Source organism: Eptatretus burgeri, chromosome 12 (genome assembly GCF_056783735.1).
Source record: "Eptatretus burgeri isolate ZD-2024b chromosome 12, Ebu_testis_v1, whole genome shotgun sequence".
In the NCBI taxonomy this organism is placed as follows: domain Eukaryota; kingdom Metazoa; phylum Chordata; class Myxini; order Myxiniformes; family Myxinidae; genus Eptatretus; species Eptatretus burgeri.
Window position 1 is genome coordinate 99,072,558 of NC_140972.1, and position 24,707 is coordinate 99,097,264.

General features: G+C 45.4%; 1 protein-coding gene across 5 annotated transcripts in view; it reads left to right on the plus strand.

The window, feature by feature from the left end:
- Window positions 1–215: 215 nt before the first annotated feature.
- Window positions 216–24,707, plus strand: part of LOC147016225 (uncharacterized) — a 78,922-nt gene continuing 54,430 nt past the window's right edge. For 2 of the 5 annotated variants that reach the window (XM_085849061.1, XM_085849064.1), the window contains exons 1-4: window positions 216–376; window positions 4,788–4,905; window positions 8,603–9,978; window positions 16,406–16,564. In XM_085849061.1, the coding sequence (XP_085705187.1) occupies window positions 4,800–4,905; window positions 8,603–9,978; window positions 16,406–16,564 (1,641 nt within the window). In that variant the 5' untranslated portion in view covers window positions 216–376; window positions 4,788–4,799. Of the gene's footprint in view, window positions 377–577; window positions 686–4,787; window positions 4,906–8,602; window positions 9,979–16,405; window positions 16,565–24,707 lie in introns of those variants that run through there. The other 3 variants (XM_085849062.1, XM_085849063.1, XM_085849065.1) reach the window with 3 other exon arrangements.

Below are 24,707 nucleotides of genomic sequence, written 5' to 3' on the forward strand. Positions count from 1 at the left end.
AAATGGAGGCAATCAACATAGTTGTCAATTTTGTTTGTGTTTTTATTGCCAAGTAACAAACAAGACCCTCTCCTGTGGCGAGGGTAATAAAAATGGCCATCACCACGCCTTGGAGAAGCTCACCCTTTCAGCAAGAGGAAGATTCAGTCTTTGTGATCGCCAACGTCATCACGTTGTTACATCCGTTCCGTTCTCCAAATACGTCATCGCGTTCAAATCCGCCGAGATCTCGCGAGAGTCAGAGTTGGACCCGTGCGGCGGTTTTTGTGAATTCATTGTCTTTTGCTCTTCTTCTTCTTCTTCTTCTTTCTCGTCCTGAAATTGGTGTTTGGGTGTTCCCTGCGCTGTTACAAGTAGTATCCACTACCTGGTGCAGGTATTTCCAGTTTGTTGTGTTTTGCGCCCTCGGTATCCAAGGCAGACATGGCGAGAGCGATCCCACCTTTGAACTGCCTCGTCTTGATGCCGTTTGTCGTGTGCACGTTAAGCCGAGTGTCCTGTCCGCTCGTATTAATTAGTGTCTGATAAATATGGAAGAGTCGGTGAGTTATCAACAGCAACCTGAACAAATTACTAATTCCTGTGGGAATCACTTGAATCCGAACGTCAGACCAGGCAGGCTTGCTGAGAGACCAGAGAGAGCTCGTCCCTGGCGACGCCACAACAACAAAGCGCGAATAACGAGGTTTTTGGAATAAGTAGATTTACATCATTGCTGGAGGAACAAGTTTGGGAAGATCGCCAGAGAGACTGATTTGTTTTCTCATCGAACAAAAACTTTAATTTGAGCTGGTTTGGTGAGGAACACCCTCAGCAGGATGTGTACCCCTCTGTAAGGAACCTGGTTTGGTGAGGAACACCCTCAGCAGGATGTGTACCCCTCTGTAAGGAACCTGGTTTGGTGAGGAACACCCTCAGTAGGATGTCTACCCCTCTGTAAGGAACCTGGTTTGGTGAGGAACACCCTCAGCAGGATGTGTACCCCTCTGTAAGGAACCTGGTTTGGTGAGGAACACCCTCAGTAGGATGTCTACCCCTCTGTAAGGAACCTGGTTTGGTGAGGAACACCCTCAGTAGGATGTGTACCCCTCTGTAATGAACCTGGTTTGGTGAGGAACACCCTCAGCAGGATGTGTACCCCTCTGTAAGGAACCTGGTTTGGTGAGGAACACCCTCAGCAGGATGTGTACCCCTCTGTAAGGAACCTGGTTTGGTGAGGAACACCCTCAGCAAGATGTGTACCCCTCTGTAAGGAACCTGGTTTGGTGAGGAACACCCTCAGCAGGATGTGTACCCCTCTGTAAGGAACCTGGTTTGGTGAGGAACACCCTCAGCAGGATGTGTACCCCTCTGTAATGAACCTGGTTTGGTGAGGAACACCCTCAGCAGGATGTGTACCCCTCTGTAAGGAACCTGGTTTGGTGAGGAACACCCTCAGCAGGATGTGTACCCCTCTGTAATGAACCTGGTTTGGTGAGGAACACCCTCAGCAGGATGTGTACCCCTCTGTAATGAACCTGGTTTGGTGAGGAACACCCTCAGCAGGATGTGTACCCCTTTGTAAGGAACCTGGTTTGGTGAGGAACACCCTCAGCAGGATGTGTACCCCTCTGTAATGAACCTGGTTTGGTGAGGAAAACCCTCAGCAGGATGTGTACCCCTCTGTAAGGAACCTGGTTTGGTGAGGAACACCCTCAGCAGGATGTGTACCCCTCTGTAAGGAACCTGGTTTCGTGAGGAACACCCTCAGCAGGATGTGTACCCCTCTGTAAGGAACCTGGTTTGGTGAGGAACACCCTCAGCAGGATGTGTACCCCTCTGTAATGAACCTGGTTTGGTGAGGAACACCCTCAGCAGGATGTGTACCCCTCTGTAAGGAACCTGGTTTGGTGAGGAACACCCTCAGTAGGATGTGTACCCCTCTGTAATGAACCTGGTTTGGTGAGGAACACCCTCAGCAGGATGTGTACCCCTCTGTAAGGAACCTGGTTTGGTGAGGAACACCCTCAGCAGGATGTGTACCCCTCTGTAAGGAACCTGGTTTGGTGAGGAATACCCTCAGTAGGATGTGTACCCCTCTGTAATGAACCTGGTTTGGTGAGGAACACCCTCAGCAGGATGTGTACACCTCTGTAAGGAACATGGTTTGGTGTTCCTCGGTGAGGAAGAATGGTGTACACCTCCTCACTTGGATGTGTACCCCTCTGTAAGGAACCTGATTTGGTGAGGAACACCCTCAGCAGGATGTGTACCCCTCTGTAATGAACCTGGTTTGGTGAGGAACACCCTCAGCAGGATGTGTACCCCTCTGTAAGGAACCTGGTTTGGTGAGGAACACCCTCAGCAGGATGTGTACCCCTCTGTAATGAACCTGGTTTGGTGAGGAACACCCTCAGCAGGATGTGTACCCCTCTGTAATGAACCTGGTTTGGTGAGGAAAACCCTCAGCAGGATGTGTACCCCTCTGTAAGGGACCCGGTTTGGTGAGGAACACCCTCAGCAGGATGTGTACCCCTCTGTAATGAACCTGGTTTGGTGAGGAACACCCTCAGCAGGATGTGTACCCCTTTGTAAGGAACCTGGTTTGGTGAGGAACACCCTCAGCAGGATGTGTACCCCTCTGTAATGAACCTGGTTTGGTGAGGAAAACCCTCAGCAGGATGTGTACCCCTCTGTAAGGAACCTGGTTTGGTGAGGAACACCCTCAGCAGGATGTGTACCCCTCTGTAAGGAACCTGGTTTCGTGAGGAACACCCTCAGCAGGATGTGTACCCCTCTGTAAGGAACCTGGTTTGGTGAGGAACACCCTCAGCAGGATGTGTACCCCTCTGTAAGAACCTGGTTTCGTGAGGAACACCCTCAGCAGGATGTGTACCCCTCTGTAATGAACCTGGTTTGGTGAGGAACACCCTCAGCAGGATGTGTACCCCTCTGTAAGGAACCTGGTTTGGTGAGGAACACCCTCAGTAGGATGTGTACCCCTCTGTAATGAACCTGGTTTGGTGAGGAACACCCTCAGCAGGATGTGTACCCCTCTGTAAGGAACCTGGTTTGGTGAGGAACACCCTCAGCAGGATGTGTACCCCTCTGTAAGGAACCTGGTTTGGTGAGGAACACCCTCAGTAGGATGTGTACCCCTCTGTAATGAACCTGGTTTGGTGAGGAACACCCTCAGCAGGATGTGTACACCTCTGTAAGGAACATGGTTTGGTGTTCCTCGGTGAGGAAGAATGGTGTACACCTCCTCACTTGGATGTGTACCCCTCTGTAAGGAACCTGATTTGGTGAGGAACACCCTCAGCAGGATGTGTACCCCTCTAACTCTCCAACGATCCTCGTTTGGCGAGGTTCTCCGAAATATCAAATTGATATTCTCTCGAGTTATCAAATCTAATGGTGATACCATACGATCATCATGTTGGTGAAGCACATCCTGATATCTTGGTGGTTGATAACACTTTGTCATTGGTGAGGTTTACTTTCAGGATGCTGTTATGGAAGAGGTTGAAAGGCTCCTACGTCCACTGACAGTTGTACTCGTGCAGCTCGGCTGCTCTTCGAGCCTTGTGAACACTTGTTTCCCTCGAAGGGTCACTCACTAGTTATTCTGAACCACTGAAGACGACACTCACTAGTTATTCTGAACCACTGAAGACGACACTCACTAGTTATTCTGAACCACTGAAGACGACACTCACTAGTTATTCTGAACCACTGAAGACGACACTCACTAGTTATTCTGAACCACTGAAGACGACACTCACTAGTTATTCTGAACCACTGAAGACGACACTCACTAGTTATTCTGAACCACTGAAGACGACACTCACTAGTTATTCTGAACCACTGAAGACGACACTCACTAGCTTCAGACTAAAGAATGTTCCGAATTCTCGAAAAGGTTGACAGCTCAGCTCAAACAACTTCACTTTCACTTCCACCACAAACCTGTGTATTTGCTTCTTGCAAGGTGTCACGACCACCCTTGTAATTTTGTTTTTCGAGCAGGTATTGATCCCATCTTTTAAAACAAAGTGACTTGAGACATCCCCTGACTTGCGCTTCATATATCTAATGGTGTTCCAATTTGGTGAGAATGTCAAGAGCTGTATCGAGTTAAGAAAGGCGAACAGTATACTGTACTGCATGTCACCTAACTTTGATCTAAAATACATGAGATGTCCAGTGAAAGTGCTTGACCTCTTGTTACCTCCACCACCCAAGGTGTACGGGGGTTATATTTTCACACCTTTCTTTCTGTCTGTCTGTTTGTGAGCAGGATATCTTATGGATGGAATTTGGTGAACAGGTGTGCGTGCGTGCGACGAGGACGAATTGATTACATTTTGGTGAACATCCCAATCCGGTTACGAGAGGTTTTTTTTAAATCCTCCAATAATTCGTCGCCATTGAGAGTTCAGGCCAAGAACGGAACGTAGCACGATATTTCAATTCGTTGTGGATTGATTCCGATGATCCTTGGTGGACAGGTTGGGTCGGTGACGATGACTAATTGATTAGATATTGGTTCATGTCCAGATGTCTGGATACAGATCTGCCCTATCAGTGAGATACAAAAGGTAAACTGCTCAACCTGGCGGAGGTGCATATGCGCTTTACCGAGCGATACTTTAGTTTGAGGTTGAGGACATCCTTGCATTTATGACAAGCAGCCTGACCTGGGTGGAAGCCAAACAGACACTTCACCACAATGTAATGGAGTATTGTACTTTAAAATCTTGTTGATAATAATGATGATATTGCATCTTAATCATTGTCTGCTTCAGACAGAGTGGCCAATGCTGTGCCCATACAACCCACCTGGCAGCTCAAAGCTTTTCTACATTCCAATGGATCCAGAAACGTACAAGTCCTCATTTTCTATCTTGGAGAGTAAATGTTATGGTAAGTTACCTGGGGGGAAAAGCTGTGGAAAGGAGTGATATAGCTCCCCCCCCCCCTTACCTTTATGAGGAAGTAATACAAACTTTTTTTATGCTTATGTTGATGAAGTCACCTGAGGCATTATGTGTTTGGGTTGTCCGTACGTACGTACGTTTGTATGCATGTCCGTGCTAATTTTCTCTGTTTTCTCTACAACCGCTTATCTGATTGACACAAACTTTTCACCCTCGGTGCGACCACTCATGTAGAATGTTTTAATGATAATTATGACATCATAGGTCACATGGTGTGGCAGCCATGTTGGAAAAAAGGAAATAAACCAATGTTACCCGCAGGGTGACCCGTATCTTGCCAAAAGGTGACCACGTGTGACTTCTTTAAGGTCACACTGAGGTGAACAGAGCTGCTATCCACCAGGAACGACTCCTTGAGGAATATCTGCCTACGAGAGATTCCGATGAGAATCGTTCTACAGAGTAACCATGAAAAATATGTTTTTGCCTCATAACGTCACCAAATGACGTCATAATGTCTCAAGCTTGACATATCTAGAAAGCACTCATCGAGGTGTTCAATTTGAGGTACGACACGATATGGTTCCTAAAACTTGAAAATTTGACCTTGGGGTCAAATATGTTTGACCTGAGGCGCAAACCATGAAGGTCAAGGCCGATCTCCACCAAAAATTAATCAGCTGAGCGCCAGACCATGAACTATATTCCCATGAAGTTTGAAGACAATCCGATCAAAATTACTCAAAAAATAAGGGTTTCGTCGACTCCCCTGATTTGCGACAAAGTGACCTTGACCTTTGACCTTGACCTTGACCTTCAAAATTTTGTGCACTGAAAGGGACCTCTATAGGCCTCTGATATGCGAAGTTACAAAAATTTCCAATGATAACTGTGCTCTGCAGAATTTTTTTATCTGTGATTACAGACAAAAAATAAAAATAAAAAAAACATACAAGCTGACTAACATATCTTGCAAAAACTTCGTTTTGGCAAGATAAAAACTTTGGACCTCTATCTCTGAAACCACTCTGGAAATTTTTTTTGAAACTTGGACCATGTGAGGTACTCCTCATGGGGAATAAGTGATTTTTTTTTGATGATGTTATGATGTCATAATTGCATCCGTCGTACACTTTATTGAATCGGTTTGAAAAATTTTGAGGGTCATCTCTGGAAAAATTGGGTGTGAGGGGAAATTGGTGATGTCATCGGTCATGTGCTTCGCTAGTCTTTATTAGCTTATCTGGAATTTAAATTCCAGATAAGGTGTTTTCATTGTGCACCATCTGTCTGTTTGTCCGTCTCCTATTTCGACTTTTCTGGTGAAAGCGCTAGGGCGATCCGGCTGAAATTTTGCAGCAGCGTTCCACTCCTGACTGGTAACAGAGATTGCAAAGTTCGTTCTGGTCATATAACTTTAAGGTTAAAATGGCTGATTCCTAATTTTTTTCAAAAATCTTCTCCAGACTCACCAGTCAGAATGCTACCAAATTGTGATTACAACATCAGGCCAGGGTTGGGATGTTAAATTGCAGAGGTCTTTCCGATCGTGTTACCGGAAGTGTCAAAATGGCTGCCTTAATCAATTGTTGGAAAAAATCTTGTAAATTCCTTCAGAATCTTCTTCTCCAGGCTCACCAGTCACAATGCTACCAGATTTGGGTTACAACTTTGGACGCCATGCCGATTACATGACCAGAAGTGTTAAAATGGCCATCGTGTAAATTCATTCAAAAATCTTCTTCTCCAGACCCGCCAGTCAGAATGCTACCAAATTGTGGTGACAGGCCAGGCCCCAATAAGCTCCAAGTTGTCCTATTATATATATATATATATATATATATATATATATATATATATATATAGTAATCCCCCGTTTCTCGCGGGGGTTACGTTCCAAACCTCCCCGCGCTAAGTGAAAATCCGCAATGAATGGACGCCTCCCCCAAAAAATCGACTCATCTGGTCTGGTCGGTTTGGGGTGATTGGGTTTGAGGTGCTGGAGATCGACTCGTCTGGTCTGGTCGGTTTGGCAGTGATTGGGTTTGAGGTGTCGGAGATCGACTCGTCTGGTCTGGTCGGTTCGGCAGTGATTGGGTTTGAGGTGCCGGAGATCGACTAGTCTGGTCTGGTCGGTTTTGAGGTGCTGGGTATGAGCAATGCTCGTCCAACGGCGGCAAACCTTTTTCCTTCCCAAAGCATATATCGAGCACCTTTACCTTAACCTTCTCGTGGAGCATCCCAGGGCCTTCCTCTGGCGCTTCGGTTCCTTGCCAGAAGCCTTATATTAGAAGGTGCAGGGCGTTTGGGCGGCATCGTGGGGCTTGGAGAAAAAAAACGTAGAAAATATTCTAAGTTCACAAGCGAAACTTTGTCTCGTGCGTTGTGTGACTGGTCGTGCACCACGCGTTATAATTTATTGCTTAAATAATTTCTATTTTATATATTATTACCGCGATATACAGGGGGAATCCGCAGAAAAAAATAGTTACGTTCCAAGGGAAAACCCGCGATGAACCGGGGGCGCGATAGGTGAACCGCGATGAAGCGGGGGTTGACTGTATATATATATATATATATATATATATATATATATATATATATGTATATATATATATATATGTTTATGTTTAACGTAAAAGCCTTAAAAAATCATCTTCTCTGAAATTGCTGAACAGATTGTGGTGAACCTTTCAGGTATGATCGCCCATCTTTGAGGAACAAAAAGTTCTCCACCTATGGCATCATAGGTCACATGGTTTGGCAGCCATGTTGGATTTACCCTTAAACTTATAAAAATGCACGACTCAAAAGAAGTCTTGGCGAGGGTCTGCAAGCTCTGATTGCTCTTTTTTATGATATTGATTCTGTGCAGAGGTTGTTAAAGCTCATGCAAGACCAACTTACCACATAGCGTGCAGGTCAAGAATAGTGAAGCAAGCGATAAGGAAGCCCTGAATGGAAATGACATTTTTTATTTATTCACATACCCTGTGTTTTGTTCATTAATCCATTATGTTTTCTATTAGGTTATGTTTTCACCCATGTTTGTCTGCCTCTCTGTCAGCAGGATATCTCAGAAAGTTATGGACAGATTCGGCCAAAACATGGTGGGCAGGTTGGTTGTGTGAAAAGGATGAATTGATTAGAATTTGGTGAATATCCAGATCCAGATCCAGATCTAGTAGATTCTTCACCATTGAGAGATGGGGCTAAAAACGATATTAATCGCACTATCTTTCAAAAAGTTAAGGATGGATTCGAACAAAACTTGGCGGATGAGTTGTATAGGTGACAAGAACAAGCCGATTAGATGTTGGAGGTCCAAATTATCAGTACTGTAGGATATAAAATGTAAAATGTTCAGCCTGCCTGAGGTATGTGCTCTACCAAGTGTCGTTCTCGTTCCTGTCTGTGATGGGAGCGTGATTGCTTGCTGTTGGCATTTGGTAATTGTCCCATGTTTATCAGAATGTAGGGTTTACCTTTAAACCCTTTAAATCCTTATGCGTATTGTTTTCTGTGCTCCAGCATGATGATGTCAGGTGTACAGCCACCTGTTAGACTTGAATGGCTAAGAGAGATTGTGCAGTGTTCACTCCGTGATTTATTTATTTTATTTATTTTTTGGTTAATTTTCATTTAAAACCTTTCCGTGTTTTTGCATTTCCTTCTTACCACAGGTTTGACATGGGGGAGCGAAGGAAAAACGTGTTGGAAATCACTTCCGGTGAAGCAGAGTGACTCCTCAAATGTAGACGAGCAAATCCGACGGCCAGGATCACCACAAACGTCGACATTGGACTCTATTACCAGGCAACACGATAACAAGACCCAGTCCACTGTGAAATGCACCTTTTCAACACAATTGTATGAAGGAGCGAATAAATGCAAAGATTTGTCAAAGTATGATGTTGAACAGAACTTTCCTTCACATTATCTGGGTGCGAACAGAAAAAGACTGGCTTTCTCGCAATCAGACGGTGTTGGTATTCACAATGGTCGAGACGGCAGCAGTTTGTCTGACAAACTCCCCGTCTTGTGCAAATCCACAGAGGTCGAAGGCGGGTCGAAGATTCAAGGCAATGGATATGTGTCACTTACCGAAGTCTGTGGTGTTCTTCGTTCCAATGGTAGTCAATGTAAGCAAGGCTCAATTAGAGAAGGCAAGTCGTGTGCAAATCAAGAGACCGGTTGTAAAGATGTAAACGTACAAAGGCTGGGTACATCACACAGTGTAACTGACTTTATCTGTGTGAGGAATCGGGAAGGTGAAACTACTACAGATGGATACAGGTCAGGAAGCTCCAATGGACGGCATTTCGTGAATATTCCAGGATGCAACCAGCGAGATGAGACATCATATTCGGGTACATCGGGAGATACTGTTCCTATCTCTGTGATAGGTGCAGATCGAGTGGCATACAAGGATGTGATGAAACAATTTGCCTTTGGCAGGAGCATCGTGACCGATGCTGCCGCACAGGATAAAGAGCAACTCGTTGGAACGGGTACTGTGCTGCCATTGAGGGAAAAAATCGAACCAAAAGCACCCGATACAAAACCGATGAATTTGACATTGGAATGCAAGCATCCAGGAGAGATAGTTTGTCACTCTGAGAAAATGATGTGTGCAGAGGTGAAGAACGATCGTGACAGGCGGTTGTTGGAAGCCTTGGATAGAATTTGCAATCTCCTACACGTGTCTCCCATTCGCTCGAATGTCGAACACCGAGGGACGCGAGGAGCGAGGGTTTGCAAGGTGTCGTCCCAGGCCGATTCGTCCATTGCCACGCTCGAGAGCGCAAAACTGGGCAGGTGCCAATATCGTGAAAAAGGTGAAAGGAACGTTCTTCATGGTCAAAGGGAATTGGAGGCCCAACAAACAAACGATGGTTATCCGCCATCTTGTCTGCAGCGGCAACATGATTTCAAGATTTGTGAACCGAGTTCAGAACAGAAAGCTACAGCTCGGAACTTTGGAGAAACGTGTCAAACATATTCATCCTGCAAGGACTTTGGAAATATAACTGGACATCGCTTCGCAAAATCAACGTGGGTAAGTTTGGGGCTAAAAGGGCCACAGCAGGTTCACATTTTCCAATGTTAATTAGATGGGGTCTATTGAAACCTTGTCCACAAGTAGCAGTACAAAAATGGGCCTTTTAGTTTGTTTAATAACTTTATTTTGTACTTGCTTTGTTTTGTTGACATAGGTTTGTTTTGATTCATCATTGTTATTAATAAACTATACAACTTGTATTTCTCCTTGACAAACCTATCCTTCATCAAGGCTGGTTCTGGAGCCATTTTTATTTCAGATGTTCCTGTTACTATCACTGACAAAGCATGAGGAAGGCCTCTCAGAGTGATTCATTCAATCAAAAGCTGTGATCATGAGTTGAATGATCCCTGTAAATTATCCAAAGTTTGAAATTCCATGTAAAGATCATTGTTATAACCTTGGGGAGGCATATTGATGTTTGTTTTGTTTGTTTTGTTTGTTTATCCTCGTGCCGTTAGGTGCATTAAGGCTGCCGAGGCAGTTTCATTGGCAAAGGGTTACAATCCTGTTCCAGCGATGGCTCACCACCTCATCACAAAGGATGTGTGGGATCTTTAACTACCACCAACCAATGCATGCAGACGAGACTCCTGGCTTAACGTCCACCGGAGGGACGGCACTCCTATTGATGAATGGCCCTGCCTGTGAAACACCGGGATGGCAGTTTATAGCCGATTCAGGATTCAAACCCAGGCTAGACAGTTAATGAGTATCATATGGACATTGCCTTTTTTATTATTTAGTTATCTGGTGGGTGACATTCATGATCAGATTTCTCCAAACATCTCAACCTTGCACTGCTTCCTGAAACTCTGGCAGAGACAGCTTGGCTGCAGCCTTTACCCTATCCAGCGCATACATCGTCTGCCTCTGCCTCTTCTTCCATCAATCATACCCAGCATCGTTAACTTCTCCAGACTTTCATTTTCTGCATCCATGATGTTTCCAAAGTATGACAGTTTCTGTTTCAGCGTCAGCGATTTGAATGTACATGGTGGTCTAATTTCTTCAAGCACTGATTTGTTTGTTGTTCTTGCACTCCATCAAAATTTTAACATTTCAAGTCTCAGACACCACATTTCAAAACTGTCAGTCTTCTGTCTCTTTCTTTTTCACTGTCCATGACTCGCATCCATACGTGGAACTGGAAATACCCGAGCATTCACCAGCCTCCCCTTTGTATTGCCACATCTTTGTCTTTCCTGATCCTTATCAATCCTGACATTGCTGTTCTCCCCAATGCCAATGGTCTATTCATTTCTCATCCACATTCACTCTTAGAAACCTGGAACTTTCCACTATTTCCACCTGATTGTCTACAAATCAGAACATATTGTTGCAGGTCCGGGGTGGCGGGATTCTCACCCGACTCTTGGCGCCACCCTCACCACCGCCGTCTCTGGGGTTATAATGCCGGCTGGCTCAGCACAGGCCTAGGGTCACGCGTCTTCAATCGCGATACCAACGTAATCCTTGTACCTTACCAGTTGGGGAAATAGAATCCCGGTTACAGACTGGTTTTGTCGGATGCCGAACGTTTTCTGCCAGTCTGTAACCGTTTTGGTTTTATATGCCAAATGAATGGATCGTTCCTCGACTCGACACAAATTAATCCATAGTGGCAACTTCATACGAACCAACCAGATTTATTGGGGAACATCGGGGAACACGACACAAGCAAAACATTCATGACAATGTTTTTATTAACAATCTTTAACCAGTTCTTAACTAGGGAACTACGGATTACAGGTTTCAAGGGGGTCCCTACTGAGATATTCCTTATACAACACGTGCAGACAAGACAGAGTACTTGGTGAGGTTTCATGGACGAGAGGAAAGTGTCAAAAAGCACGAATGTCGCTCGTAACAAGCGGATGTCCACGGATTCGAGCCCCCAGCTCGAACTCGAACATGCCGCGTGGCAAGACTGCGCTTGCCCTTCTTCTCCGCACAGCACACGGTCACTGCGCGCTCTGACCCCGCGCAAGGTCGACGGCACAAGACCGTCAGATCAACGATGGGCCTCAGCTGATCTCTGTCAAGGTCCAGCATACAAATCCAGGCCTGGCCTGTGCACCAGACAAGGCCCAAATCGAGGTGCCAAGCTCCGCAGGCGGATCTACAAACGTGTTGAGCCGTGAGGTGAGTAAGGACCTTCAGAGGCTCCGTCGTTTCCTCTCTTGCCTTCCCGCCTCGAAGCCCAACTTCTCAACTCCGTCCTCTCAGTTTCTTTCTCTGCAGAATCACCTTTTCTTTCCTTTTCTACGCTCGACTCTCAAAGCCGGCTGCCGTTTCTCTCACGGCAGAATCACCTCCTCATAAGAGTCGATCACCGACTCGACGTGCAGGCAGCCTCTCTTACTGCTAAAAATGCAGACTCGGCACGCTCAGGTTCAGCGTCTCTCCCGGCAGATCCAACACTGTCCCTCCTTCATTCGCTCGCTTCGAAACACGAGCACACCTCGAGAGCGACTGTTTTCCCAAACCGAATCCTTTCTCTCTTTTTACCAGGTCCTCGTTCGCTCGCTGTGAGACACTGGCTCCTCCCCCTTTTCAAAGCCGACAAACTCTTCCCCTCAGTTTCACTTCCTCTTTTTGGCCACAACCTCTCAGCCGACTGGGCGGGGCCTCGTCCGGGATGGGGAGGAAGAAGAGGGAGCTCTCGACACACCACCACTGCATGAACAATAACATGCATCCTACACCGCCCGACACACAAGTAACGTCCATTTTACCAACAACCTCGCTAAACATGCATTTAATGGGGGATCTGAGCTAATCGTATATTTAGCAGCATACGAAGGACCATTTGCGTAACAATATTGATAAGATTTTTATCTTGCCAAAACGAAGTTTTGCAAGATATGTTAGTCAGCTTGTATGTTTTTTATTTTTATTTTTTTTGTTTGTCTGTAATCACGTATAAAAAATTCTGCAGAGCACAGTTATCATTGGAAATTTTTGTAACTTCGCATATCAGAGGCCTATAGGAGGTCCCTTTTAGCGCATAAAATTTTGAAGGTCAAGGTCAAAGAAAAAGGTCACTTTGTCGCAAATCAGGGGAGTCGACGAAACCCTTATTTTTTGAGTAATTTTGATCGGATCGTCTTCGAACTTCATGGGAATATAGTTCATGGTCTGGTGCTCAGCTGATTAATTTTTGGTGGCGATTGGCCTTGACCTTCATGGTTAGCGCCTCAGGTCAAACATATTTGACCCCAAGGTCAAATTTTCAAGTTTTAGGAACCATATCGTGTAGTACCTCAAATTGAACACCTCGATGAGTGCTTTCTAGATTAGATATGTCAAGCTTGAGACATTATGACGTCATTTGGTGACGTAATGAGGCAAAAGCATATTTTTCATGGTTACTCTGTAGAACGATTCTCACCGGAATCTCTCGTAGGCAGATATTCCTCAAGGAGTCGCTCCTGGTGGATAGCAGCTCTGTTCACCTCAGTGTGACCTTAAAGAAGTCACGCGTGGTCACCTTTTGGCAAGATGGTTTTTTTACTTATTTTTGTTGTTGTTAGGTTTAAATAAAGACCAGCTTTTTCATTTTCCTTTTTCACTGATGATAGAAAGTAAATAGGACTTGATGAAACTGCTGCAGACTGTGGTATCATCAGCATACCTTAGGTTGGTGATCATCTTCCTCCAATCCCGACTCCAGCATCTGTCATCCAAGTTTGATTTCCTCATGATGTACTCATTATACAGGTTGAACAAGTAAGGAGAGAGAATGCACACCTGTCTAATCCATTATCCATTTCTAAACCATTCTCTCTCTCTTTCTCCACACTATATTCTTGCTGAAGCGTCTTGTTTAGTGTAGACTTCTTATCACATACAAGCTGGGGTACCTGGTGTTGCCCGGTATTGTTTTAATCCTGTTGGCATTTTGAAGAAATCAAATTAATTTTTATTCTATTTTTTTTTTTTGTGGGGGCCTAAAACGCTTCCCTACAGCCACAAAGCAATGAGGTTTGGGATCATTTAATATTACCTTCTACAAAGCTACAAAGGCTTGGATACAAGAAAGCAATTAAAGAAAAAAATCAATCTTAAAAAAAACAAAACTTTTATTTCCAAAATTTTCTATTTCTTATTTGGGTACCCAGTCAGGACTGGGTAACCTATTGTTTTTCTTCTGTTTATTAGGGTACCCAGTCTAATGGACTGGGTAACCTATTGTTTTTCTTCTGTTTATTATTAGGGTACCCAGTCGATTGGACTGGGTAACCTATTTTTCTTCTGTTTATTAGGGTACCCAGTCTAATGGACTGGGTAACCTATTGTTTTTCTTCTGTTTATTTCCTTATTATTTTTCTTTTTCCGCCGGTAATTTGCAGGCTTTTTCGCTTTAAAAATCATTTTCTCAGGAACGGTAAGTCCGATCGACACAATTTTCACCATAGTATGTATCTTTTTTTTGATGTCATAATTACCAAATAAGTATGCTATCATAGGTCACGTGGTATAGGCGCCATCTTGAAAAAACCGATAAACTTTGGACCTCTGCATCTCTGAATCCGTGCAATGGAAAAAAAATTTGCTTCATACATTTTAATAAACTCCCCATGGGGAACACGGGTGATTTTTCGTGACGGCATCGGTGAAGCGGTATGCCGGTGGAACGCTGCATGGGAAAAATCTGAAATTTCTTGAGCGTCATCGACACAGCAAATCACCATAGAAAAAAATTATTATGATGTCATAGGTGACTTGGTTCGGCAGCCATCTTGTTTTGAAAAAAAAATCAAAAACATCTTCTCCAGAACGGCTGAACAGATTGAGGTGAAACTTTACACCCACATTCCCCATGACATCCTTGTACAAGTTTGCTAATTTATTATTGATAGGTCACATGGTTTGGCGACCATCTTGAATTTACCTTAAAACCTTCAAACATCTACAGAATGGCTGGTCAGAGGAAGGGGAAACTTAACAAACGTATTGCACACTATCGGTGAATACAAGTTTGTTAATTTCTAATTGAGAGGTCACATGGTTTGGCAGCCATGTTGGATTCAAGAATTGTATTAAATAATGTTTTCTCTGGAACCACATCACATATCGAAGCGAAACTTGGCAACTATAATCTACCCCCATGCCTGCATATACGGTAAAAATTATGATGTCACATGGTTTGAAGGCAATCTTGGATAGAAACACACACCTTGTCCAATCAACACGAAACTTAACAAGCATAATCCACTTCCCCATTAGAGGGAGAATTTAAATTTATGTTTTAATAGGTCACATGGTATGGCAGCCATATTGGATTGAAAATTAATAACTTTAAAAGTCTTCTTCTCTGAAACGGCTGAACAGATCGAGGCGAAACTCCAAGTATGACCGCCTCTCCATGACGAACAAAAAGTTCTCCCCCCCCCCCCCCTTTTGATGTAAGACTCATTGTTTGGCAGCCATATTGGATTGAAGGGAAAATATTAATTCATGTTTACTCCAGAACTACTGCATGAATAAATGTGAAACTTCAGGTTTGTGATGGAACAGTCATGTGGAATGAAGGGTTTAAATTTCAACTCGATCAGCCCCATGGTTTGGCAGCCATGTTGGATTGAAGGGGAAATATTAAGTGATATTTACTCTGGAACCGCTGTCAATATATGTGAAACTTCAAAATTATAATCTCGCCGAGATGTGAAACGTGGGTTTAAAATTTCAACTCGATTGGCCACGCGGTTTGGCAGCCAGAATTATTTAATTATTTTAATCTGAGAACTTTTCGATTTTATTTTTTCCAGAAGGCTCACTTGGCTGCACCTGCATGTGTTTGAGGGTATAGGAATAGCAATTCAATTAATACCGACAATGTCCCCAGTACAGGAAAAAGGGCTAACTGCATACGGAATACATGGATTGAACACTTTGTGTTACCCGGTTCGTAACGAGTCAGTCCCACGCTGTATCGAAGCAGGGCTGTATTTGTGTCACTATTAAATAATGTTTTCTCTGGAATCACTTATCCTATTGAAGGGAAACTTTGCAACTATCATCTGCAGAAAGTTTCATGTTGTATCAAAGGTAGACGTCTGCGTACCCGGTCATCACTGCCAGCAGATATAAAGTGGCAGTTCTAGTTAATTTTTTTTTTGGCCTAAAACACTCCCCGGCACTCACTGATGAACCTCCGGAAGTTTGACGATGATCTCATTGGCCATATCTGAGAAAAATGGTGGCACACAGACAAACATCTCCCTTATAGTAAAGTATTGTTCGGAATGTATAGAGTAACATGGTCTGTGTGCGAGTGGATATCCATCTTGATGTATAAGTCTGGAAATGTCAGCTTAAGAATTGTCTTGTTTGCATGTGTGCCATACAGGGGTGGTGGTGATAATATAATTATGGTTAAGGAAATTGTGTGTATAACCTCGATGCCAACCTCAACCAGGAAATCGCTGGAAGACCCGGCGCGAAAGAGGGGGGGCGGATCTATGAACACCTCCCGAGGGGCGGAGCGATGGATCGCCTGGGAGGGTCGGAGCATTGCCCAGAGAGGGGAAAGGGAGGAGCTAAACGGGCAGTGGGAGAGAACATTGGAGACGACAGGGTAAGAAAGTCTGAGGAGAACGTGGCTGAGTTTTTGGTGTGTGTGAGAAAGAGGAGAGCTTGAAGGAGTTCATCCTGCCTGCCTGTCTTTGTCCTGTGCCTGGTCGTCCTGCCTACTTGCCTCTGCCCATTTTGTCGTTCCTGCTTTGTCCCGTTTCATTGACCCGCCCATGTGCTTTGTCTCCTCATCGTCTGCTCACCTCATCATCTTACTCCTTGTCCCTCATCACCTACTTGTCCCCCCTGCTGCCAGAGCTGAGTCTCCCAGTTTTTGTTCCCTTTTCCTTGTCTGTAACTGAGAAAGGAGTGAGGCACCGTAGTTTCTTTCGATTCATTTTTACCTCATTGTACACAATTATTTATTACTTTTATTCCATTCCTTCCCTCCCAACCTGCCACCGTCTCCGAGTTTTTATTGGTTGTGGTTTGGGAAATAACCCCTTGGTTTTAAATGCTGTAAGGTTTTCTTGTGTGTCCTCATGACCCACGCACGTGTTGGCCGCCATTAATTCAGAACGTCTCCACAGGAGTTAAGCCACTCGGGACATCGCGAGATTCTACCCTCCCGCCGTGCCGAGCTCGTGCAGGAGATAGCGGCACGAGGAAGCGGCAAGAAGAAAGGAAGTGAGCTTGGGTTGGGAACCACTAAGATTAGGGTAAGAACCTCACCCATTTCTGAGTCGTCAAGCCAGGAAGGGGGTGCGATGACCATCCTGGCCGTGTTGGAGAGATTAATTAATAAAATGGATGAGTTTAATATGGAAATGAAGGGAGAAATGAAAAAATATAGAATGAAGGGATAAACATCACAGAGAACGAATGGATAGAAATAAAGGCGATCTGGAAAACAAAATGAACAGAAATGAGGAGGTCTTTGGGGAACGGGAGCCGGGGACATGTTTGTTCAATAATAATGGCTTGGAAGATCATCATGCTTGTGTGGATGCCGTTCTGTCCCAGAAAGAGGATATAGAAGAGGGGTGAGACTCCGTGGTGTGCGAGGCTACCTCCGTGGTTTACGGTGTGGCACTCGTGGGTGTGTGATTGGACCCGGCAGGGGTACTTCTGGTACACCGGGGCCCGTCAGTGTGCGACGCGGTCCGAGATACATGCAGGCGGTCGAACCTGACCCGGCAAGCCAGGTGCCCGAGCCTGCGACATGTAGGGCAATGGATGAACCTGCTCATGGGAGCGAGGCTGGACTGCTGGTGTGCAGGTCCAAGCTCGTGCTGTAGAGAGAGGCTGCCTCAGTCGTCGGGTGTGAGCTGAGGTCGTGTCGGCTCTTGGGGCTGTTCGGGGTGGATCCTGACTCGGTGCCTGGGATTATTGCTTCACAACGTACGAAGAGTGTTTTGGCTGCCACGGGGCAACGGGTAAGAAGAAGGAAATTAAACAGTCGGGCACTGAGAAATAGATACAGGCCAATGTGGGCCGGTGTCAGTTGGAGCCTCAATTGGAATTGCTTGTTAAACGTGCTTGTTTTTGTTACTGAGGTAGGAGAAGTGAGTCATGAGCAGCTGGCGACTCGTGACCATGGAGGAAAGGAAGAGCAGGAGGCTCAATGCCAGCAGCGGCTGCAGGAGGGAGCAGAAAAGTCCAATAATGGGGTAATTATATGCAGCCGCATTTGGAAACACGGGGTCAAGAATTTTAACGTAAAATAATAATGGGAAATTGTTTTGGAGCAGCCTTGGTGGGTGTTGGTCCCCAGGCTGTAGGATTTGAACCAAGTGAGGTTAAGGGGGCCGGCGTCATGGGAAATTTCCCCCCTGGAAGATTGTGTTGAGCTGGGGAGCTGCGCCGGCAGAATTTGGACGTGGGGTCCAACCATCGGTCCTGTGGCACGACCCGGGCCCCATGGGGAGTCTGGTGGAGTGTAGCGTCCCTTGTCCATCGGGGTGCCGTCCAAGTCAGTATCTCGGGCCGGTGGGGTTGCCGGACCCTGGAGGGATTGAGACCTCTGGGGGTCCGAGGTGATTTCTTCTGAGCACCGGTCATGGTGTACCATGCAAACCACTAAGGGGAGGTGTTGTGGGTCGTGCTTTGATAGCGGAGCCACTGAGGGCCTATAAGGACCTGATGAGGTGACCACCTGAGCATGCAGCCTGCAGCCTCTCCCTGACTCTGGGATAGCCAGCATGTGGCGACCATGCTCTGCTGGTCTATGGACGTGGGTCGATCCACAACAAATGGGTATGTATACAGCCCAAGACGTCGTGAGGTCGACAACTGCATTTGGACTGTGGGCACAACAGCCTGAAGCGCCTCCACCATCTTGTTTGTACAGAACCTCCCTGCTGCTGGGTTAGGGCCACACCTGTAGTGTTTAAAGATGAAGCCATGGCCTTGCAAGGAATGTGATGGTAGTGGTTGTTCTTGTTGTTGTGTATGAATGTGGGAATGTTCCACTCGGTCCCATTACATGTGACTTGATATGTACTATGGAGGGCAGATAGCCCGTGAAATTGGATATGTAGTTTTAAAATTGGGTATTTGGGCTCAGCTGACAGCTGGAGCAGGTGACATCCACTGGGGAATGTGGTCAAGTAGATGAGGGTTTGATTTGTTTCAGGTAAATTGTGGTTAAGGTAGGCCTGCTTGTTTGTTCATTGTTTTTGGAAGCAATTCTCTCCCTGCCCCAGGACATCGGAGCGTGGAGACAAGAGGGAAGACCGTTGTATATAAAAATTGTAAAGTGTTGAATTTTGTTTGCAATTAAGGGGATAGTACGGAAAGGAGGTTAGGTAAGTTAGTTAGCTACAGCTCGCTTCCCACAGCCCCTCCTGATTTATGCCATTGAGGTTAATTAGGTGTGAGTCTGTAAATGTTAAAGCTACAGCTGTTGCCCCTGCATTGAACCTTTCAGGAAATGTGGCTCCAGAGAGGGGGGGCTGTTATATTTGTTGGGGGGGGGGGGTGTTAGATATCCCGATAGAGCAGATTGGAATGAACAGAGTAGAATGGTCCGTGTGCGAGTCGGTAGCCATCTCGATGTATAAGTAGGGAAATATCAGCTTAAAAATTGTCTTGTTTGCATGTACACCATACAGGGGGTGGTGTGAGGTAATAATTAGTTGGGGATTATGGTTAAGGAAATTGTGTGTATCACCTCTTTGTCAACCTCTACCAAGAAGTGCTGGGAGACTAAGCACGAAAGGGGGGGGGACGGAGCTATGAACGAGCGCGATGGTTCGCTTGGGGGGGGGGAGAGCGTTGCCCATAGAGAGGAAAGGAAGGAGCTAAATGGTCAGTGGGAGAGAGCGTTGGAGACGACAGGGTAAGAAAGTTTGAGGAGAACGTGGATGGGAGTTTTTGGTTTGTGCGAGAATTAGGAGACTTTTAAGGAGGTCGTCCTGCCTGCCTGTCTTTGTCCTGTGCCTGGTCATCCTGCCTCTGCCCATTCTGCTGTCCTTGCCTTGCCCCGTTTCATCAACCTGCTCGTGTGCTTTGCCTCATCGTCCTGTTCCTCATCCCTCTTCATCAACTGTTCGTCCCCGCTGCCGCCAGAGCTGAGTCCCCTGGTTTTTGTTCCCTTTTCCCCATCTGTGACTGAGTTTTCCCCTCGTGAGTGAGGCGACTGAGTTTCTTTTTCTTTTCGATTCATTTTTACCTCATTGTACACAATTATTTATTACATGCATTCCATTCTGTTCACTCCCAACCCACCATCATCTCTTCACGATTCAATAATCTCTGGTTTTTAGCTCACCTGGAACATAGATCCAGGGAGCTTATGGGATGGCGTGACGTTCCTCTGTCCGTCCGTTTGTCCACAAATAATTTCAACTTCTCTGAAACTACACACATGATTTTGATGAAATGTTACCACAACATTCATCACCGTGTATGTACCAAAGTTTGTTCATTAAAAAAAATTGGGGCCTCGGGGTCCACGGCGGTTGCCCCCTCAAAACCAAAGTTTGTTCACGGCATTAAAAAAAAAAATCGGGGTCTGAGAGGGGGCCTACGGTGGGAGTTTATGGGGGGGAGGAAACCCCCTCCCCCAAGAGATATTTGCGTTCTTCTCTGAAATGGCACGCACAATTCCGATGAAACTTGACCACAATATTCATCACCCGTGGTGTACCAAAATTTCTTCATGAAATTACAAAAATCGGGCTCTAAGAAGGTGCAAGGGAGGTTACCCCCCAAAATATGTATTTGCTTTCTTCTCTCATAATACACACGCAATTTCAATGAAACTTGACCACAATCTTCATCACCCGTGATGGACCAAAGTTTGTTCATGCAATTAAAAAATTAGAGGTCGAAAGGGGTCTATTAGGGGGTTGCCCTCTAAAATAGGTATTTGCTTTCTTCTCAGAAACTACACTCGCAATTCTGATAAAACTTCACCACCGCCTTCATCTCCCATGATGTAACAAGGTTTGTTCATGACATTAGAAAATTTGGGGTATGGGGGGGTTACCCCCCAAAAGAGGTATTTGCTTTTATTATCAGAAACTACACACGCAATCCTGATGAAACTTGACCACTGCCTTCATCACCCGTGATGTACTAAAGTTTGCTCACGACATTAAAAATTGGGGTCTACAGGATTCTACATGGGGGTTGCCCCTCAAAATATGTATTTGCTTTCTTCTCTGAAACCACACACACAATTTAAATGAAACTTGACCACAAACTTTATCACCCGTGATAAATCAAAGTTTGTTCACAGTTAAAAAATAAAATAAAATTCCATCGGTATTTACTTTCTTCTCAGTTACATATTTTGTTGGTCATCCATCCCTACCGGTGGTTGCCTCGTTATCTTATCCAGCCGCTACCAGGTGAGCACCCAGGAGTATTGCCCCTATGTTTATTGGTTGTGGTTTGGAAAACAAACCCGTTGGTTTTAAAAGCTGTAAGGTTTTCGTGTCTCTCCTCGTGACTCTCGTGTGCGTTGTCCACCATTAATTCGGAATTTCTCCACAGGAGTTAAGCCGCTCGGGACATTGTGAAATTCTCCCCTCCCACCACGACGAGCTCGATGTTATTTGAGTTGTCGACGCTACAATATATACAGTAGATATCAGATGCTCTGACATCCCCATTTCTCTCAGCATGATCAACACAGTCAAAGGCTTTGCTATAATATTTAAAACAGTGATACACCTTCCTTTGATATTCCCTTGTTCAATGTTCCATGATTCACCTCCGATTTGAGGTTTCATCTCTAATACCTCTTCCTCTCCTGAAACCTGCTTGCTCAACGGGTATTTCTCTCTAAAGAAGTCGTCTATTCTGTGTTGAATGATCTTTAGCAATATCTTGCTCGCATGTGAAATCAAAGCAATGGTTTGGTTATTTGAACATTCTCTTGCTTCCCCTTTCTCTGGCAATGGTATGGAGACTGCTTCCACATTTTAGGTCACAATCCTGCTCCAGATCTGTGTTCAGATCAATGTTAAAATTTTAATATTTTAATGTTCTACTCTCAAGAGCCCCAATCCTAAACCTGAACTTTCCTGTGATCTCTGATATTTTGAAACGATCTCTTGTTTTTCCTGCTCTGTTGTCACTTTCTATATGTATGCATACCTCCATCAAATGTCAATCTTTCTCTTTCCTAGCTTGTCGTTGGAAGTCAGTATTTAGCCACTTGATGTCCTCTCTTGAGTGCCTATGGTTCTCATCTCTCTTCTTCTCTCTGCAATATTTATTGCCTCTTCTGACAGCCATTTAACCTTCTTCTTTCTGTTTGTTTTTGGGATGTTGTTTTGGACCTCTTACTTTAAAATGTCTTCAACCTCTGACCACAATTCGTCTGGCATTATATCAACCAAGTCCAGTTCTGCAAAATCTGCATTATATTTGTATTTAAATAATATAACAACAATTGAGCATGTAGAAGAGCATCATTTTTCCACATCGTCCTCCTCCTTTTCAACACACTTCGTCCATGGTTCACAAGCTTCTGTATGCCCTGAGAAAAAAACACGTTTTTGGCTGAGTGATGAGCCACACATGCACTGCTTCTTTCACTTGTTGGTCACTGGCAAAGTGGTGGCCTCTTTGAGTGAACCAAACAGGTGAATGTCCGAAGGGGCCAGGTCAGGACTGCATGGAGGATGCTCCAACACCTCAAAGTTCAATTGCCGGAGGGTTTCCATAGTATGGATGGGCATTGTAACGCAACATCTTTTGACAGTACCCTCGGCATTTCCATCAAATATCCGGTTTCAACTGGTCCCGGAGCATTTCACAATAACGGACACCGTTTACCGTTGTGCCCCCCTCTTGATAGTGTTCCAAAATTGGGCCTTGTGAGTCTCAGAAAAGTGTGAACATCACTTTTCTGGCCAATGGTTGACCTTTGAACTTCTTTTTGACTGGTGATGCCGGATGCTTCCACACCATACTCTGGCGTTTGCTCTCTGGCTCGTAATGGTGGATCTACATCTCGTCTCCAGTGACAATGTGTCTCAAAAAAAAAACATTCCCTTCATGACGAAAGTGGTTCAACAGACTTTGGCAGATTGTCCCACAGTTGCGCTTGTGCTCTTCTGTGAGTTGTTTTGGAACCCATCTTGTGGAAACGTTATGAAAGCCAAGAGTCGGTTGTTGATGATTTAATGTGCAGAACCATGACTGATGTTCAGATGTTGTGCCACTTCGTCAATAGTCGACCGTCGGTTATCCGCTCATGGTGCGGACTCATTCAATGTTTTCTTCTGTTGTGGACGTGGATGGGCGTCCACATCGTTCATCATCAGTGACACTTGTGGGACCGTTTTTGAACATGGTAATCCAATCATACACACTCCACTGTGGTAAGGCACTGTTCCAATATCGTGCTGAAAGTCTGCGATGGATTTCTGCCCCGGTACACCTTCAGGCCACACATTATATCACTGCACACTGCTCTTCTTTAGTCCAAATGGACAGCGGAGTAGACATGTTAACTTCCTTATAACGACACAACTACTGACTGCTCAAGGTTGAAACTGCTTGACAATGGTGCAGACAGTTCGTGCTTGTACCTGCAAGTCCAATAAGAAATGTAGTCAACACAACACAGTTTTTAATAAATCGTTGCGGATACTTTTCAGTCGTCCTCGTATATTGTTTAGATACCTTTTCAAGATCATATCTGGTGAGAGTTTTTGATGTTTTCACCTTTCTCAATTTCACTCATTTTACCACAAGGAATTCATGATCTGCCACAGTCTGTGCCTGGCATAGTATTGGCAGATTGCACACCACTTCTCCATCTTGTATTGATTAGAATATAGGCAGGTCAGGTCAGGTATGGGAGCATGTGCCAGAACAGCACGTCGCTGCGTCCACTTTCCGCCGGTACTCCAGGGGCCTCCGTCTGGCCATCCCCCAGGCAGATGCCAGGCCCATCCCCATCTCCTTGAGATGATGGTCAACCTGTTGCAACCATGAGGCACGTGGTCGACCCACTGGCCTCCTCCACTCATGAGACTCCCTCGCTGAGAGAATCTGGTGAGCAGGATCAGAGTCAGGAAAACGAGCCACATGTCCATACAGCCGCAACTGACGCTCACGGACTATGCAGGTAACAAATCTCATCCGAGTCTCTCTCAGCAACCGCTCGTTGGACTCAAAATCCGACCAGCGATAGCCAAGGATTCTCCGAAGAGACCTGGTACCAAAGGAATTAAGTCTCCGTCTCAGATCCTTGGTCAGAGTCCAAGTCTCGCACCCATAGAGCAAGACTGGAAGTACCAAGGACCTGAAGACTCGGACTTTCGTCCTCCCGCACAGGTACCGGCAGCGCCACACCCCAAGATCCAGTGAATCCATGACTCCCCAGGCCCGACCCAGACGTCTATTGACCTCTGACTCGCAGCCAGCAGAGACATGAATATCACTGCCAAGGTAAGTGAATCTCTCCACGACCTCAACATCCTCACCACAAACAGACACAGACAGGACAGCAGCATCCAAGATGTCACCGAAAGCCTGGATCTTAGTTTTGACCCAAGAAACCCGTAATCCCAACGGCTCCGACTCCTCATTCAGCACCTCGAGGGCCCCCAAGAGGATGTCTAAAGTCTCCGCAAAGATGACTGCATCATCTGCAAAGTCAAGGTCCGAGATCTTGACATTCCCAAATGACGCACCGCAACTTGATCTCTCCGATATCCTCCCTAGAATCCAGTCCATACAAG